The sequence below is a fragment of the Leuciscus leuciscus genome, assembly GCF_965113295.1.
Source record: "Leuciscus leuciscus genome assembly, chromosome: 15".
Lineage (NCBI taxonomy): Eukaryota > Metazoa > Chordata > Actinopteri > Cypriniformes > Leuciscidae > Leuciscus > Leuciscus leuciscus.
In genome coordinates this window covers 33029185-33049104 of record NC_138739.1, presented here as the reverse complement: position 1 = coordinate 33049104, position 19920 = coordinate 33029185, and the positions used below count along the sequence as shown (strand labels likewise).

Sequence of the window (19920 nt, the reverse complement as noted above, 5' to 3'; positions counted from 1 at the left end):
AAAATGTATTCATCTGAATTCACCCTTTTCTAAGAACATCCACTAAAAATAATATAGCTAAAAAAAGGAAAATAAAAAACTAGTTGACTCAACAGTTGATCATATCCAAACACAGCCATCAAAACGACCATTAACCCAGGTAAATCAAGAACTCCGGCCATATTCTTTGGCCTGCACAGTATCTCAAAGCATGTTACAGCACTCATTGGACATCTCTGGTGTGCAGTACCAAAGCGCTCTAAGAGAAGGCATGCGTGCGAGGGAGTTGATAATCTGCTGACTAACTAACTAACCAACGATGTGCAGAAGTCTAAGTCCAAGCTGACTGTTGTGTGGTCTGTTGGAAGTTGTTAGGGATGTTGCTCTTCAAGCTGATTTCTCACTACTACTAGTCAACTAAATAATCTTAAGGAAACCCTTTCAAATTAGGCTGGTTTCAGGTTCACCATACCAAGATATGTAAATGTCCTCCTAAGAAACATGACCTAAGACAAGCTTTTGCGTTAAAAAAAAAAGCTAGACAGAGTGTGACGAAATGCAGGGGGTTCGAGATGAAAACTGCACAAGGCATGACGCAACGGACAAAGATGTCTGAATGTCAATGACTGCAATAATGCTTTTAAAGTGCAATTTCCTACAGATTAATCCATGAACACACATATGGATGCTAGTTGATGTGCGGCCACTAAAAATACCAAAATCAAAACAAGGAAATAGATCAGCTAGGAAACCTCACACCACTGGTGTTAGACTACTAACTAACCACAATGCATCCGTACCTAATCAAGAGGTCTCAAAGGTTGTGCCCCTAACCCTAAAATATTCACAGCCTAGTTGTCTGCATATTAAAATGGAATAAATGTTCAGTCCCTCCATGATTTCAAATTACATTTTTTGAGTTTTGCGGCCCAAAATGAATGAATTTACTGTGGCATTTCTAAAAAACCACAGTGATAATTGCAGCATTTTTTGTGGTGATTTGAAGTAAAAATCCACCAATAATCATTCGCCTATATTTATACAAGTTTAGCATTTGACAGTAAGAGTAGTAACCTAGTGTTGTCAAAAGTACCGACTTCAGTACTGAAATTTAAAAAATGTGACGCTTTGAGCGCTGTTGAGTGGAATCGTAAACACCTCTGATTGGCCATTGTGTTCACGCGCTCATCAGATATGTCTGTGATTGGCTACGATGATCAACGCACGGAAGCATTTGAGAGCACGCGGAAGTGTTTGAAAGTGTACGTGCTCGGTGAAGACTGAAGAGCGTCATTTATGTGTATTTACAACATGTTTTTGAAGTACTGATCATTGTAGCCAATCACAGACAATCAGAGGCGTTTACGTTTCCGCTCAAAGCGTCACATTTTTTTAAATTTCAGTACAGACTTGATACCGAAGTCTGTACTTTTTGACAACACTATAGTAACCTGCAAATTATTTTTGCAGAAACAATAAAAATGCAAGATGCCGCAAACAATGTGTCTATTGAATGAATTTGCATTAATTCTTGCGATCACAAAATTGCTAAATCCTGGAGGCGCCGAATGTTTTTTAATATTAGAGCCTTTCCACCATTGAAAAAAACAAACAAACATTTGTTGCAAAAACATAACCATTCTGGGCCAGTTGGATTAGAATACACATTCCCTCAGTAGCTACATTTACATGCACTTAAATAATTAGTTGGTAATCAGATTGAAACGGCCACATTGTAAACATCTCAATCGACCCGACTGAGCTCAATCCAAATGAAACTTTGATTTTGGTGTGGTGGTGTAGACCTGACATAATCCGATCAATTAGAAAAACATACTAAACATATTTGCTTGAAAATGACTATCTTCTCAATCGGATTCAAAAGTAACCTCACGCAAGTTGCGCACATTACCAGAGCCCTTTTGGTAACACATCTCTGTTTACATACGTTTGACTTCTTACGAACATGTGTATGTTTATTTATGTCTGAAATTTAATAAAACATTTGTCATTTGAAAACGAGTGCATGTAAACAGGAGTACCAGCACTGCTCAATAGCAAATGCAACTGGAACATCTCGGACTGATGGTGGAAAAACAATTATTGAAACAAATGGCACACTTCATCCGTCAAAATCATCAGCTCATTAAGTAGTATAGTCTGAACGCATGTAGGCAAGATGGATGTTGAAGCGTGTGATGGTCCAGCAGAAGCCAGAGAAACAAGTCTCTACAGGTGGAACAAGACTCCTCGGCTATTAAACCGAGAGCTCAAGTTCACATACACATGCACTAGATGCCTGCGGACAGATAATCAGACACATTACATGCTGATTAGGATAAACGAGGGGATGTTGAACTTTATGCAACCTGTATGCATGCACTAACTGACAGCTTTTAACACATTTGAGCGCTAGTCATTGCACGCATGATGCAAATCTATTGCATGCAGCCATTTATGTGGTTAATGACAGTGGAGGTAATGCGTCATAAGACACATCAAATTGGTTTGTTCAAAGTAATGAAGAAACAGAACATGATGTTCTAACTGGACATTAATACAAACCCCAAACAGGTTAATTAATCCATCCACACAAGTATCAACTATTATGGCTAACGAGATCAACAGTATGATCCCATGTGTCTGAACATGATAGCTTGGGCATTAATCATCACATTCAACAAAGCAGCAGTAGCCTACCTAATGTACTTCAGACAATCTTAGAGGATTTTGCTTTCTCACAAGAGCGCTAGTTTGGCTTTTCGCTAGTTTAGTTTTGCTTGGTCATGTGATCTCAACATAGCGGCGCCCATCATATAGGCTACTGAACACAAAATATTTTTGATTTAACTTAAAAAAAATAAGTTACCTGGTCGCCTTAAAATGTAGTTCTTTGAAATTAAAAATTTCAGTTAATACAATGAAGGAATTGGTTTAATAAATAGAAACTCAAAATATTATGTTATCTGAACTGCATTACTCATCTAAGTTGATTTGACAGTAGAAAAAAAGTTGCGATAACAAATCATTGCTTGATGTAATAATAATTATAATAAAAATAATGCAATTCCAGGAAATGCATGTTCCGATAAAACGTATACCTTTAGTCGCTTTTGAAAATGTACTATTGTGTAAACTTTCTAAGCACAAATGTATTGGGTGCACCTTTATGACGGTTTCATAGTGACCACAAACTAAAACTTTCACTTTCAGAAACTGTCCCGGGACAGTCTCAATCATGGAGTTGTCCCTGTCCTTCATTCACTATCAACTGGAACTCTTTCCATGTTCAGATCTGAAAGAAGACTGAAGAATGGACGTGATGATTTTCACAGCCAGACTGATGCAATACATCACAAAAGTGACAAGATGGGCAACTTGAGGATCAGTTAGACTTTTCTATATGCACACAAGTTTGATTGGAAACTACTTAGCCTCATGTCGACCAAGTTTAACCTTCATTCCCTAAACATTATTGGCAAAGCAACTATATTCACGCTATGCTAGTTTTATTAGTAACTAGACTGCAAGCACTACATTGGTGAAAACGAAAACGGTCATTATTTATTCACCCTCCTGAATCTCAAAACTCATGGGGTTAACCTTCATAATATGGAAAACGACGTTGTTTCTCCTTTAGTGTCATGCGAGTTTTGAAGGGTTCCCAGCTAACATGAACATTTCTCAGAGATGAAGCAAACGGTCTGGCCATGTTCTCTCACAGTTACGAGCAAACATTCTTCCAGTAACGCTACGTTAATAGAATGTTCGTTCAAAGTTATCTGGTCTTTAATAACGTTCTCAAAACGTTATATTTACATTGTTCAAGCAACGTTTTCCTGAAATGTTTTAGTTGGACGTTATTACTTATTATGCAACATAATTAGAATTTCCAGAGAACATTCAAAAGTAACGTTCCCATGTTTGCACAATTATCAAATGTAAAGTTCCCGCAACGTTCGGATAACCAAGTATAAACGCTCATAAAACATTTAATAAACGTTTCCCAAAAGCATCGTGAGCCTAAGTTTGTTTGTGGAGAGACCATTGCCACGAGTGTTCTCTGTGCTTTTGGGAAACATTCACAAATAAAGTTTTTATAGCGTCACGAGAACTTAACAAAAACTTTCTTAGAACATAATTTTTGGTTACACTTTATTTTAAGGTGTCATTGTAATATGTTACAGTGCATTTATATATTGAAGTACAACATGTGCTGAGGTTTAGTTGCATGTAATCATGCATAATTTACTGTTAGTAGTACTACGGTAACGAGGACACTGTAAACTAAAGTGTTATCCATATTTTTGTTATCTGAGTGAGTATGCGATGATGACAGAAACTTGATTTTGGTGTGCCTGGTTCAGTGAAGCTGACTGAAGTGTTTCTGGACTCATTTGACAGCTGCGTTACACACATGGCGCATGAATAGGCGTATGGTAGAGTGTGTGAGAAGAGTTTGGGATCAGGCCTGCTGCTGCTGTTGGACTTTTACCTGGTGCGTCTGGAGCAGGTGCTGTCAGCTTCGCTCGCTTCGCGCTTGAAGGACCAACATCGAGCACATTTTCAGCCATTGCGATAAAGAATTGCTTCTGGCCGAATGTTGTGTGGGGAAATGCAAAGTGAAGGATCCTTTCGTCAGAAGAACAGATGTTACCTTACTTTTGCAAGACGTGGGGAGTGTGGAGCGGCTCGGCGGAGGATTTTCTCAAAAAAGCAGCAACAGCGCCCCGCGTCGCCACCACCATTCACCCCATGATAATCCAACACCCAACACCCACATTATCATCGTTATATTGCCGAGAGAAAACGCCTCCTTTCCGCCAATTCAACGTAAAATCCCAAATAAAATATCCACGGGAATCCTCGCGCACGAGCGTCGTTAGTTTTGCAACGGAATGCGATCCATTTTCTGACATCAATTTTTTTCGTGCAAAAACATTCTGGCTCCGTGTAAAAATGCACGGTTGCATGAAAATGAGATATTTGTGCAAAATAGTCCCCTCGGCGCTGTCTGCCCTCCAAAAGCGTCCGGTAAACAATCCCCGCTCCGAGCGAAATACAGACGCAAGCGTCGCTCTGAAGGGGAAATCAGATATGCGAGGGTTTCGTGGCCGACGAACGCCGATTAAATCCAGGATTTTTCGCCAAAAATTCCTTCGCGGCGATATAAAGGTGTCATTTTCCGCTGAACGGTGTCGTCAAACCTCGGTTTGGATGCTCCGTGTTCAAAAATAAAAAATAGTGCTCTATCGAAATCCTGATTCCGAGCCGCGACAAGATGGCGGCTGTTGATTCCTTCGATACAAAAAGTTTTTTTTTTTCTTTTTCCAGATAGACGGAGCCGAGGGGGAGGGGGAGCGCGAGCGCAATCACGCCCTACGTCAAACCTGCTGTGAGCGCGCAAAGCGGCCGATGGAGGCAGCAGACGATCACAAATGAGTATCTGGGGCTCAATAATCGTTAATTGCGTCAATAATCTTGTAGACAAAGTCATATTTGGGATAAGAATTTGAAATAAATTAATAGTTTTAAATTCAGCCGACAATAGGTCTCTAGTAGTTTGCAGTAAAACAACTCAAATTGCACTTATACTAAAATCTAAATGTATTGAACAAGAATAAACAATGATATTGTGTCTATCTTGTACTTATATTTTTTGTTTCATATCTTCTGACCCACATAAATACATGCCACTTCTGATACCAAAAGTGGCAATTTTAAAAATATGGTGTCACTGGTGAATAAAGATATTCTACATACATATTAACTTCCCTCCCCCCCCACACACACATAAAACAGACACACGCCATTTCTGATATCTTTTCATTATTTCTCTACTCTCGAAATCTGGCACATGCACATGTAGCATCAATTTTGAAAAATAAAAATAAAACAATACATGATATGTACATACAAAGTGAGTGCACTGTGCAAATGTATACAGATTATGCTTTTTGCCTGAATATAATGGCTAATAAATCAATACCTGCTGTGTCTCATGTGCATAACAACAAATGATTGAAGAACATGTGCTGCATGAAAAAAAAAAATAATAATCTTGCCCACAATGCACAGATCTGTCTCGCAGCGTCTGCCCACACTATTAAAATTCTTTGGTATACACATATTCCCACAAAAAGCCACAAATAATTAATACACAGTTAATAAAAGCCCGTGAAATCATATTTAAGGGCACTTTTTTTTTAACACTCTCGAGCACCAATACTTTAGATTTGATTTGCACTCTGTCTCTTAACCAATTAACATTTGTTAAATTTTCATACAAAAAACAAAACAATATGAAGCAGTGAATGCCATGTGATGATGTTAATTGGCAAAATAATTGAAACCTACTAGGATGCAGGCAGTGGTGAGAAAGTGGAAACAATCACACATAAAACAAACATCACACTTTTCCATTTTAGCTCATTCAAAATATCATAAAACTTAGTAGAATTAAATCTGAGGCACTTTTTAGAGTTCAGGCCTTGAGGACTGAAATAGGTGCTTGTTACGTTAGGTGGGACTGGTCATAAAGACCCATCCCCTCCCTGCTTTAAGTGGCTCCCTTTCATAAATATGCCCTTTTGATATTAGGCTCTGTGGCTGCACACCGATTCATGCACAGCCCCAATAAATATGAATGCATTTAATACAAAACCACATACATTATGCACAAGTAATTATAATTCAATACTGTCAGCACTGGGGGCTTCTTTAGCCAATGGAGTGATACAATAACTCAAAGGTGAATGTGTTGGCTGGAGAGCAGTGCACCATAAAACAATTAACAGCAAAAACAAATCCCTTTTCCATCCCGAAAAGTTCCATTTAAAGATACACAGTGTACATTTAAAAAAAAAAAAAAAAAAAAAGGCTGGAATTATAATTCACATCAAAAAGGAAATAATATGATACAATAATATTGCAGGTGTTCTGAAAGCAGATATTTTGACATTGTGATATTTTGGGGGGGGGGGGGGGGGGAGTCAACAAAAAGGCACTGGATTTATTCATATTTTGAGAACAAATTAGTGATTTCTCTGTAAACAAAACAAAGAACAAGTTCGTTCCTCAACCTCAGAGGCCAGCTTATTCATTATACATGATGGCAGAGGATACTGATCCAACCGGTGTGGACTGATAGAGGACTTATCTTGCTTTGCTCCATTGACTAATGTAAGACGCATTGCAAGATATAGCGCAGATTATTCTCTAGTGTTCTGAATGCATCGGAGACGGAAATCGCTGTAATGGAAAAAAACGCACTAAACTGCTGTCTAATCCCAACAGAATCGACACCAAACAATAAAAAATAAAAAAAATCCGGCTATAACATACATTTACTTCTGCCTACTTTCTTAGTAGATGTTGATTTATACCAAAACTGCAACTCAAGCTGCTCGCCGACTATGGCAACACAAGGCCATGGAGTGAACAGGTATCATAAGTGCACGGTAATCAATAAAAACGATACCGACGGGCTCTGATATGAAAAAGTTTGAGGCACTGAATGAAATTAATTAAAATGCACTGATTGATAATTCAGCTACAAAACCTGTTCAACTGAACACTTAATTGAAGGCCTCATTGGCAGGAGTTCACTGGAAATATTTAGGGGAAAACAGTGCCACTCGTTCTGCTTTATATTATAAGTGCCATGCAAATTTGAAAAATTAGTTTATTAATTTAGCTTTGAATCCTGTGGGACATTCCCTTACATGCCATAATTGTGCTAAGGAATGAGGGATAAGGACCCGTCAGGCAATGAGAAACAAATTATAAGGCCAACATTTTTGTATGCAAAAAAAATGCATTGAACAACATGTTTACAACGAACATTACACTCAATTTCTGAATGCATTACAAATCACCAGCCCTTGTGTCCTCTAATGAAGTGGAGATATCGCACAGCATGGTTTCTGCCATCTTTCTTGATTGCGTTTCAAACAACTAAGGCTGATTGTGCCGTTTTTCTCATTTCATTAGTTCAGGGTGCTATTGTGCGTGAGACACTTTTACCTTCTATTGATAAAAGCTACATTATTTGCTGCCAGATATATTAGATATTAATATGGGCATTGTGGACAGAAGTGCCGGAAGCCCATCTCTATCTATACACCCTTGTCTTCCTTGGTTTTATTTTAACGTGATGCAGGTGACTGCCCAATGAGTAGTGAAACTAATACGCTGTATATTCATTATAATAATTATAATACATCCTCCTGTAATCCTGTCCTAATTAGCCACTGGCACTTTGATTATTTTGAGAGAAAAAAAAAACACTGAAATTAAGGGAAAAAAAATGAATATGGCATAAGAACAATTTTGTACATTTTTACGTTACGAAAAACAGCATTTTTCCACTTTTCGAAAAGCCATGCTGATATATTTGTTCAAATATCTCTGAGTTGTTCATTTGACTGATCTTATTCGGTTTACATATCGTGAAGGCACTTTATAAACAAAAAAATTTGAGAACATCAGAAATTAAATCCATTTTCCCCTCTGTGCTACACTGTGATCCACACAGCAGATGCTTAGCGCACCCATTTTTCTATTTAGGTCACATCATCAACACATATGCCCTATACAGGCTGCTAATGCTACTCATTGGAACTCCAACAGTTGTGGTCGGAAAAGCCCCTTCAAGGAAGTAGAGCCTCGATGTTAACAGCTGATTGGCTCTTAAGGAAGGACCGCTGCTCAGCCGAGGTGAGGAGGACATTTAAATCACTCCACTGCCCTGAGCTTTGTATGCTCATCTACTTCATCATCCTCTCCTTGTAAAGGTGTCTCTGGTCTGGCCAATGGTGCGTACAGTTGTGCTATTGACGGAGGTTGTGTACCACTTAGCAATGGCTGTTGATAAGGACTCTCGTAATCCTTTTCTTTGAGCTCAGGGACAGGAAAAGTGTCCTTAGTGTCTTGGTGCAACTCCTCTGTAATCTGAGACGGGCCTAATACACGGCCCTGAGGCACACCGTGGCCACTGATAGAGGCAACATCAGGAGAAGTGGATGAAGGGTTTAGTGGTGCGGCGGATGTTGTATTGGCGAGAGTGTTGGGCTCTAAATGCCCAATGGCACCGTCCACCTGGCATTGTTCCAGGCTTTGTGTGGACCCCGATCTGCCCTCGTTCATTTGGGGATACAGGTAAGTCCTCATCTGCCCTTTCCCTTTTACGTTTACAGTGCCACGATAGTCAAAGGTATAGTTCATTCTGCTGAGCACACAGTGGCTCTCTTCGCTAACCTGTATGCGGCACTCCACTCCTGTGCTGTCCATGCGGCTAGCGATGTTGACCGTGTCGCCCCATATGTCGTATAGCAGCTTGGTAGTGCCGATGACGCCGGCAGTCAGGGGCCCGTGGTTGAAGCCGATTCGCAGCTTGAACTTGAAACCCAACATGTTCTTGTTAAAATCGTCCACAACGCGCATCATTTCAAGAGCGAAGTCAAAGAGGGCACGCAGGTGAGCGTGCGGGTGCAGCTGCTCCTGGCACTGCTGCGCATTTAATCCAGATGCTGCCATGTAGGTGGCGCCAATGGTTTTAATCTTCTCTACATTGGAGAAAGCAGGCTTGCGCAACAGTTCGTCAAAGTCTCCAATGAGTTCGTTAAGTACTCGGTAGCACTCTTTCCCGCCCTCGTAGCTCTCTTCGTAGAACTCGCTAAAGTTGACAATACTTGCGAAGATGACCCCGACAATGTCGTGATTTTTAGAGTAACTCTGGTTCACCTTCAGCTGCTCGGCAACATGGATGGGGATGATGTTACGCAGCAGCCAGTCCGCTTGATCTCGCATGGTCTGAATCTTGATGCGATGCTTGTCGGCTTCCACGTTACCATGGTAATGTAGACGGTAGCTGACCTCAAATTCCCGGTTGAGGAACCAAACCAGCAGCAACAGAAGGAAGAAGGAGAGCACGGTCTCGAGGACGAGCAGGTCGAGAGCTGTGGGCGCAGAGTCCAACTCACCTGTGTGATCTACTTCGACACTCTGGTTACTCATGTTCCTGGAGCCAAGGGAAAGAGATTTTAGATTTGATTGAGTGGTATATCGAATTCTACAGAACAACAACACCAACAATAACAGATGCTCAATTGTAAGATGGGCTGCTAGGGGTGGGTTTAAGCCTTGAGTTTTTTGTTTTGGTCACCATCTCTTTATCGTATGGCATTTTAAATGGCTTTTTAAAAAAAAAAAGAAACCTTCTAACCTTTGGGAATATATGTTGCTGAGATTAAAGGCTGGAATACATTACACAACTTTTTGCCCTGATTTGCAGTCTCAGGGAAAGTCAAACCTTGGCAAAATTCAAAGCCAATCTGCAGATTTTTAGCAGTCAAAGCTGAAAGATTCCACAGAAAATCATGTAGTGTATGATGGGCACAGACTATGATTCCATGTAGTTGGAGGATATCAAACATGAGTGATATTTTGAGCCGATTTTAGAACGCATATTGTTTTCATTTGTCACGTGTCTCTTAGCAATGAGACCTGTTTCTGCGTGAATTTGTTGCATTCAAAATGACTTAAAAGTCAAGTGTGTGATCCTCAGTCATTAAGTGTTTAGATCTTATTCAGAAAAGCGCCATGACAGTCAGACTGTTCAATAGCATCCACTGTAAAAAGCTGTATAAAGCTCCTAGATAACTAATCATTTTCCACATCTCATATTTTCTAAAGTTTTTTGACTACTGAAATTTCTTGGAAAAATTGTTTATTAAATTAAAAAACACATTAAATAACAGTACAACCCACTTAAGAGATGTATGTCTATCCCTCACAGCCTCGCTTTCATTCCAGTTAAAAATCAATGATGGCGCTGCAGTAAATAAGGTCTATGATGCCCAGTTTTTAAAAGTCATGTAGTATATTTCAGCCTTAAGGCAAGTTCACACCAAGAACGATACTATACAGATGAATATAACGATATTAGCACCCACACCCACGCATGATAACGTTGTGTTTATTATAAGCCCGAGCTACAGTTTTCTCTTCTGCTGCTTTAAATGCTCAAGCTCTTTAAGTTCGGATGGATTCTGATTGGTGGTCAATGTTTTTATCGTTCATCCGCTGGAAAAAAAACATTGTTCCTCGTTACATCATTACCATTCAACCCGTCGTGTAGACTACAACTACTATTAAAATATTATAGTAATAGTAACCATTATAGTTATCATCCTTGGTGTGAACGGGCCTTTAAAGTCGTGATGACACTAAGGTAGTGACAGATCTTTTTTTCTGTATTATGATGTCCATTTGAGTGTAACAAATTATCGACAAGGAAACTAAAAAGTAGGGTTGGGACTTGGTTCTACGCATCGGTTGTTGATTGGGTTTTGAGATGCGAGAGTTGCATTGAAAAGTGGAGGCAGATTAATGTGAGCTAGCACAGGGTTTAAGCGATATAACGATTGAAGAACTTCTGCAGAAGTCAGTCATTTTCACAGGAAGATCCAGTTATGACATTGATAAATTACTTGATCGAAACTTTATTTTTATTTTTTATGAATGCACAGATTAATTGTTCAGAAAAAGATCAATAACAAGAATTTAGAAAACTGGATGAATTTCCATTTCATGTCAACTTTAAGGTTAATGGTGCCCTTGGCTTTTCATTTGAGCTTGAGTGATAAATAGATTGATTAATAGATTAATGTAATTAAAATGACTTCCTGCAGATGTAACGTTTCAGCATTTATTTTTTACAGTAAAGTGCATCATATTTGAGTATTATATCAACACATTCATATAAATAAAAATTAAAAAATCTCATGATCTCCCACAAATATCAGCTCAAATCAGTGTCAGCATAAGGAAGCAGTTAAAGAAACACTCACCCAAACGCTTGAAAAGTGTCAGTAGCACTGCAAGAAGAAAACAGTTATTATAAATCAGATTTCTCTACAGCAACTGTACAATCTGACAGTCACCGTACATGTCCACCTGAGATGAGCTGGCGTTTTCAGTTCACTCTCTATGGAAGACGTGTGTGACGAATTGTGGGATTGACCACAGAGCATCAAAAAGTTGAAAAAGGATGGTTTGACTTTTAATGATTGCTTTCAATAATAAATGACTTTTTCCACCAAGTATTGAAAGCAATCATAGACCAGAGTGAAAACACCCACACCGTTGTACATTTTACAGACATACCAATGTTGTTTTGGGTGGCATTGGGAATATTTCGTCAGCATCGGGTGGACATGTACCATCATGAACTGTATAGGTTTGTGTTTTGTTGAGTCTCATGACTATGCTCTAAAACTATAATTCAAACACTAAGCTGATATTGGTAAAAACATAGCTAGTTGAAGTAGTAACAAAAGCTGAGGATGTCTGACCTGAGCCTGATGGTGGCGCTGTAGAGCAGGATGAGTAAAGACAAACCAGCAACAGTGGCCAAAACAGAGCGCATCCAGAAACTGAGCTGGCAGAAGTTACAGTACTGGATAATAGCAATAATGAGAGCACAGCACAGGAACATGGTCACCTGCAGAACCAGAAAAGGAAAGAGCGCAAGTTTAAACAGTGAACCAATCACTGACAAACATATTTACAAACCAGGGCTGTGGGATTGTGTGTATCTGGACCTGTAATGAGCTCAGCAATCTCAGCATACAGTATGTTCCCATATAAAATCCTCAATGCATTGCATACTATACTGAGTCACAATACAGCTTGATACTGTAAAGTAACAGTGTTCTCAACATCCTCAAAGCTTCAAAACCATTCCTCTAATTACCCTAGGGATACACTTTGATCAAACAGGCTTCAAGAAACTGGGGAAAAGTAACACTCTTTAAAATGAAGGTATACCGTAATAAGCTTGTGAAACCACTTTTGTTGGTAAACAGTGTGTTTTTGTGTTCAGAAGAATGTTTGATTTGATTTGCATACAGATTTTTGGAGAATAAAACACTCTAGGGATCTAGGGATGTCAGAACTAATAAAACAAAGTAACTAAAATGTAATAGCAAAGATACCCCTTAATAAATTCCCATGTTTGTTTTAATGGTAACACTTTACTATAAGGTCTCATTTGTTAACATGAATGTATTAACTAACATGAACTAACCATGAGAAATACATTTATTTATTAATCTTTGATAATGTTAGTTAATAAAAATAGTCTTTAAATAGTAATTACTTCACTGTGCATTAATATTAACAAATACAAATTCTGATTTTAATATTGTATTAGTAAATGATGAAATTAACATTAACTAAGATGAATAAATGCTGTAGAATTATTGTTTATTGCTAGTTCATGTTAACTAATGAAACCTTATTGTAAAGTGTTACCGTTTAAATGTTATTTAACGTTTAATAAATTTAATACAATTCTACTCTAAACCTATTAAGTTACGAGTTTGTTAAAAAAGGCGGTTTACATTTACATTATTTGCATTGTACTTGAGAACTTTAACTTCAAGTTGAGACCTGAGAAAGCAGAAGTTGACGTTTATATTCCATTCTTTTAATTTGTTAAATTATTTCATTCACTTCTGATGTTCCGGCACAAACTTACACACAACTGTTTAAACGTTTGGGGTCTGTAAGATTTTTTATATTTTTGAAAGAAGTCTCTATATGATCAAAAATACAGTTAAAATATTGTGAAATATAATTACAATTTAAAACAACTGTTTTCTATGTGAATATATTTAAAAATGCAATTTATTCCTGTGATCAAAGCTGAATTTCCAGCATTAGTCCTGAGTGTCACATGATCCTTCAGAAATCATTCTAATATGATGATTTGATGCTAAAGAAGCATTTCTGATTTTTATCAATGTTGAAATGTAATAAAAAGTGTGATATTTTTTTCCAGGATACCTTGATAAATAGAAAGTTAAAAAAGACCAGCATTTATAGGAGTGGGAGGGATGTGGAGGACATCACCTGGATGGGCAGCTCCAGAATGTTAGCCAGGTGGGAGAAGACAGACACAGCAGGAAGTGAAACGAGCACAGCCCCGATCACATGACGTGGGATCCAGCCAGAGACCAGCTTCAACAGAGACCGGGTACAGTTCTGCACATCATCCAGGCAAAAGATCATACTGCAAAACAGGGATCAGAAAAGTTACACTCGTATATAAATTATGACTGAATAAAGTGTACGTTGTTTTCAATTTATGTCTGAAAACTATTTTGTCTAAATAAATTCTAAATTATACACTAAAAACTAAATGCTTTCTAAACCAAATGTTTCAAATGCTTTAAATTAATTTAGGCTTCACAACATTATAATGTCCAGTATGAAAAGTGGATATTGATTTTGAGATTTGCTGAAGATTACATTTCACAAATTATTATCCATATTATTATCCAACACTACAAATGATGGAGCCCCACATATGACATGTGGACATATAAAACGTAATTTTTTCCTCTCGCGATCAGTCATTCCAAAAATAATGGCAATGGACATTGGTAGGTTTATATATATCACAGCCACCAGACTAGACATTATTATTATTATCTCCAGGTTCAGGTTGGTGTGTGTTGGTTTTTGTCCACCTCAATCTCCAGGTTTGTGTGTGTGTGAGCCTGTGTGTGTCTGAGTCTGTGTGTGAGTGTGTGTCTGTGTTTGAATCTGTGTGTGTGTCTTTTTGAATGTGTGCGTGTGTGTGAGCCTGTGTTTGAGTGTGTGAGCCTGTATTTGAGTGTGTGAGCCTGTGTTTGAGTGCGTCAGTAAGTTTGAGTGTGTGTGTGTGTTTGTGTTTGTGTGTGAGTTTGAGTGTGTGTGTGTCCACCTCCAGGTCCATCTCCAGGTGTGTGTGTGTGTGTGTGTGTGTGTGTGTGTGTGTGTGTGTGTGTGTGTGTGGTGTCCACCTCCAGGTCCAGGTTGGTGTGTGTGTGTCCACCTCCATCTCCAGGTTGGTGGGTGTGTGTGTGTGTGTGTGTGTGTGTGTGTGTATATGTATATGTATGCATGTATGTATGTATGTGTATATGTGTATATGTGTATATGTGTATATATGTGTGTATGTATGTGTATGTGTATATGTGTATTGTGTATATATGTGTGTGTATATGTATATATATATATATATGTATGTATGTATGTATGTATGTATGTATGTATGTATATATATATATATATATATATATATATATATATGTATGTATGTATGTATGTATGTATGTATATATATATATATATATATATATATAAAAATTCCTGCATGACATATGCAGGGCTGTGTAATAAATTAATCATAAGTGTTAATAATTTACACTAATAATGTATTTATAAATTATTTAAATGATCAGTTTAATTATAATAAATAATAACAGTTCATTTTTAAAAACACTAATAATCGTTTTAATAAACAATTGTTTATATATATAACGTATAAACGAGTGTTTAATAAACACTCACTAATCACGTGAGCGTGAAGTGACAGTAAAGGAAATTTAATTGTAAAAACAAGGGAAATGAGCATTAATTTAATTAACCAATAACCATTTGGATGATATGTAAACATGGGTTGTCATATGATTTATGTATGATCGTTTTCATAAACGGTATGGGCTGTACATCAAACTCTCCATGATTTGACCCCTTTAAAATGTTTTCTTTTTCGTGTTGTTATACAAGACAATCCAACTTACCGAACGGACAAAATGAGAGAAACCAGTTCCAACAGAGCGGCAGTGATTGCCAGTCCGAGCGTGGTTGCCATGGGCGTCTCCATGGAAACAAGGGGATACAGGAAGCAGGCGATGGTCAGGGCGAGAAAAACGGCACAAGACAGCAAAACATCAAGCAGAGAGCTGAAGACTGGACTCGCAAACGTCTGCACCGGCACGTGATTCACCACCTGGTGGAAACGCAGAGCAGAAGACACTGATTTGATGAGATTGCAGTACTCTGAATAACCAGAAGAGGTCTATGCATGACTGTTTTAAGATCTACATGTTTCTTTGGTAGGAGAGTGTGTGCCACTGTTTTATTTTACCATCGGTGAGATACTATTATAACTTATGAATATTTGAACAGACCACTGGTTGAGTTAGTAAGTAGTGTGCTTAAACTCACGGTTATGGTAAGGGGTGTGACATTTCACAATCACGCTTGAAGCGGTCAACCAATCACAATACACAGGTGCATCTGACCAATCAGAGCACACTGTGCTTTTTGGAAGGAGGGGCTTCATAGAGACAGGAACTAAACAGAGGTGTGTTGCCTGGACAACAATGGAACTCGCTGATTAACTACTATAGTATGATGCATTGTTGGAGAAACTAACCAACTAGTCACGACTGTTTCCTAAAACTGTAGCAACATGGTCGCACCTCTGTCGTTTGAACCACATTGGTTCAACAATACAAGACTGTCGTTAATCGAATCACACGCAGGGCAAGGAGTAATAACTTCAGTTTACTAATCTATTCAAGATCTCCAAGATGCTGATGTAACGAACATGGCACCTAATGACTACTTCATTATCATTTTGCTTTATTTGATGTATGATTCATCGTGGTTTCCCTAAATACGTAATTTTATGCACATGCGCTGATTGTTGACACATATATATGTTGACAAGCTAAATGTTTATTTATACATGTATAAATGTACAGTAGTCAACATTTGAAGTGGATCAAAACTTTTCATCAAAGTTATACATGATTTTGAACAATACCCGTTCTTGTCTTAGGACAACTTCAAATGTTGACTACTGTATATACTGTATTAGTGTTGTCACGATACTAGAATTTCTAACTTCGATACGATACCTTGAAAAATATCGATATTCGATACCATTTTCGATACCACGGAGAAAAAAACTGCCACAATATTAAGTTTTTTTTTTTTATTATTTAAAGCTAAATATAACAAGTCTAGAACATGACAATGAGGGATATTTTACATGAACAAAAATGTCCTGAAGTAGTGCACTTGTTCAAAAGCATTAATGCTGGTTAATACATTAACGTTATTTGATGAACAGATTTAAACACAAACGTGTGTGCATTATATGCGATAACAATACTATTAGTGCTTTTAACAATACAGATTGTGTCAAAGCACTTAACAGTATCAAATTGGAGGATATAGTGTCAGTTATATCCGGATATGTATAATAATAAGATAAAACATAACATTTTCAGTTAAAGGCATTTCATTATTGAATTCAAAGATGTCATTCAATAGCTCAGTTTAGTTTAATTAGTATCTGTGTAATCAAATTGATGATAAGATATGAAGGCAAATTGCAGAATTAAATACTAATTTTTGAATAAAGTTAAATAAGCACAAGTTAATTTACATTTGACCACAGTTAAAATATTTAACGTTACTTGTCTAAGATTTCTCAGTCAGATTATATTAATTTTAAGAATTACGGTGAAAAAACGAGACAACACACACTCATATATCAACAACAATACTAGGCCATCTTGGTTAATGTTTCAGAAATGTTAAAATGAGAAGAGTTACCAACCTCTCGAAATTATTTATATAGATCCCGATGTCGGTCTTTCAGGTGCTTTGCTATATTAGGCCCCGATCACACTAACGCGTTTTTCAGGTTCGATCACGCGCCTACACAGCACTCATCACACAGAACTGGGAGCAGTGCGCTGCGTTTGTTATGTTGCTCGGCAACCACTGAAACAGCTGTCCTGTCAGTCAAGTAAACGTCAAATCAGCCTTTTATTAACTTTATTTACTTTCTGTTAACATTGTGGTAGTTACGGTTCGTGAAGTCGTTATAAGCTCCTGGTAACCCGCGAGAGCACCACAAGTTTATCCTCCATCATCGCACTCTCCGGGCGTTCAAGCAACTAGCTTTCATCATTAAAACGGATGAATCATTAAAGCGCAGCAGGCACATAAACAGCGCGCAGAACGCTCGCTGGAAACCAATTGAAAATAGGCGCCTCTCACTGCAAAAAACACGTCAAGTGTGATCGGCCCCATTCACTTCACTTTTGCTATTTAACCAGAGCGAATGAGACGAGTGCGCGTGTGGTGTTTGTCAACGCGCCTTTGGAGAGAAGTGAAAGTGACAGCTCGGCTAGTATCGATACTTCAGGAAATTAGTATTGGTATCGTTCAGATATTTCAGTATCGATATTTATCGAAATATCGATATTTTTGACAACACTATACTGTATATTTAAATAGAGTTGAAGATATAGAATGCACTGAATATTAGCTTGCTTACTGTGGCCAAAAGAGCATGATCTATTTAAAGGCAGGGTGGTGATTTGTTCCAGAAAATGTTTTTGTCATGCTGGTTGAAAGTCTCTTTACATCCAGTTAGAAATCACTAAGTTAAGTGATCTAAATATATTTATATGTATACAGTATATCTGTGGAAGGCATAGGACCATAAAATGTTCATCCAATCATTGCATACAATGTCCTACCTGCCAGTCAACATATGTATTTCTATACCTCCGCGAGACATCACATGTCATCAGTGTGTTTCATGCTATGCAGAGTTAGACAGACGTTAGTCACCGAGCAGCGCAACCAAAACATCAGCCGCCTTTTACAGTTCCTCCTGAACCAAAACAACCAGCTTATGCTGCATTCACAACATGACTACTGTAATTTGGAAGAGATGGTTCGGGAGTCGAATTTATGCGTTCCAGTGTCAACACTTTCAGTAGTGAAATGAATCTGCAGTAGTCAGGTTGTACAGGTCAGAGCTCTTTAAGTTGTTTATGTTCATTATTATTGTAGTGTTATGTGCTTTGAGACATGAGGTATTTTAACGAAATTGTAGGTTTGTATACTCTGCTGTGTGCGTTCATGTGTTTTAGAGGAGGAGTGGCTTTGGAGACGCTCTGAAGGGACGGTGGGATCTTATGCTTTCAAAGCTAGTTCGCTATTGCTAGCTGCTCTGAAAATTCCACATGTCCATATGTCATTTTAACAAGAAGCTTCCAACCACAGTTTAAAGATTGCAATGCTGTTTGAGAATGTTCATTGGAACTATGGTTTCAGGAAACCTATGTTGGTAACAACGGAACTTGCGACCATACTTGGCTAACGATGCTTTCGGGAAACACCCCCCGGAGCGTTACTGACAAACTAGAGGTGAGAGGTGCTGCAACAATGTAAAATATGTGAAAAATAATGTTTTTAACGTGAAAACCTATACTAGCAGACCCCAAAAACTAGACTTTGTAAAAGGGCATAATAGGTTCTCTTCAGTATATTTTTATTTGAGGTTTTTTATGGTTTTAGTTAAGTATAATGACCCCCAGCGTGTACCTCCTCGTGGTAGCTGTTGCGGTACGCTGACTCCAGAGGTTTTTCCAAGAAGTTCAAACTCAGCTTGTTGATGGGTGGCTTGAAGAAGTAATCCTTCATCAGACTAACACAAACACAAGATGGAGAGAACAAGAAAGAACGGAAATGAAACACTGAATCACAAAGGGACTATTTACAAAATGTACAAAATCTTCTCTCGCTCACCTGTCTTCCTTTATCACTTCCACAAAGTGTGCGTCACTTTTCTCTCGAAAGTTTTTGGAGCGGAGCGGGAGGATCGCCGAGTGGTCCTTACTGCCGCCTCCTTCTGCGGTCAGACTTCCAGCCCAGCTCCTGTCCTTCTCCTGCAGTTTGTCACACAGAGACGACTGGCTGACTCCCACCCGCTCCTCGCACAGAGGACTCAACAGCCCGTTCAGGGTTTTAGGGCTACGGCCTGCAGGAAACTGTGCAAAAGAAACAGAACTCAAGAGTCGTTCTTTGGGAATCAGACTACAGAGTTCTAAAAGATTCATTCGTTCAGGAATTTGACTACACTGGTCATTAGGTAGGTTCATCAAAATGAACCGGTTCAAAAGAGCCATTCATCCAGGAATCAGTTCTACAGCAACTCACTAAAAAGAATCGGTTCAAAAGTGCCATTCATCCAAGAATTTGGACTGGAGGCGTTACATTCATCAAAAAGAACCA

At 38.3% G+C, this 19920-nt stretch overlaps 2 protein-coding genes across 3 annotated transcripts in view; both read right to left on the bottom strand.

Annotated features, from left to right (window-relative positions):
* crebbpa (CREB binding lysine acetyltransferase a) overlaps positions 1 to 5630 on the bottom strand; it is a 49329-nt gene extending 43699 nt beyond the window's left edge. For both annotated transcript variants that reach the window (XM_082138284.1, XM_082138285.1), the window contains exon 1: positions 4475 to 5630. In XM_082138284.1, the coding sequence (XP_081994410.1) occupies positions 4475 to 4553 (79 nt within the window). In that variant the 5' untranslated portion in view covers positions 4554 to 5630. The remainder of the gene's footprint in view (positions 1 to 4474) is intronic.
* Positions 5631 to 6963: 1333 nt separating this feature from the next.
* LOC309475492 (adenylate cyclase 9) overlaps positions 6964 to 19920 on the bottom strand; it is a 39211-nt gene continuing 26254 nt past the window's right edge. Inside the window, exons 4-10 of the mRNA XM_082138287.1 lie at positions 19435 to 19676; positions 19231 to 19333; positions 15615 to 15823; positions 13897 to 14056; positions 12336 to 12484; positions 11832 to 11858; positions 6964 to 10000 (exon numbers count right to left, since the gene is read on the bottom strand). Coding sequence (XP_081994413.1) covers positions 8716 to 10000; positions 11832 to 11858; positions 12336 to 12484; positions 13897 to 14056; positions 15615 to 15823; positions 19231 to 19333; positions 19435 to 19676 — 2175 coding nt within the window. The 3' untranslated portion in view covers positions 6964 to 8715. The remainder of the gene's footprint in view (positions 10001 to 11831; positions 11859 to 12335; positions 12485 to 13896; positions 14057 to 15614; positions 15824 to 19230; positions 19334 to 19434; positions 19677 to 19920) is intronic.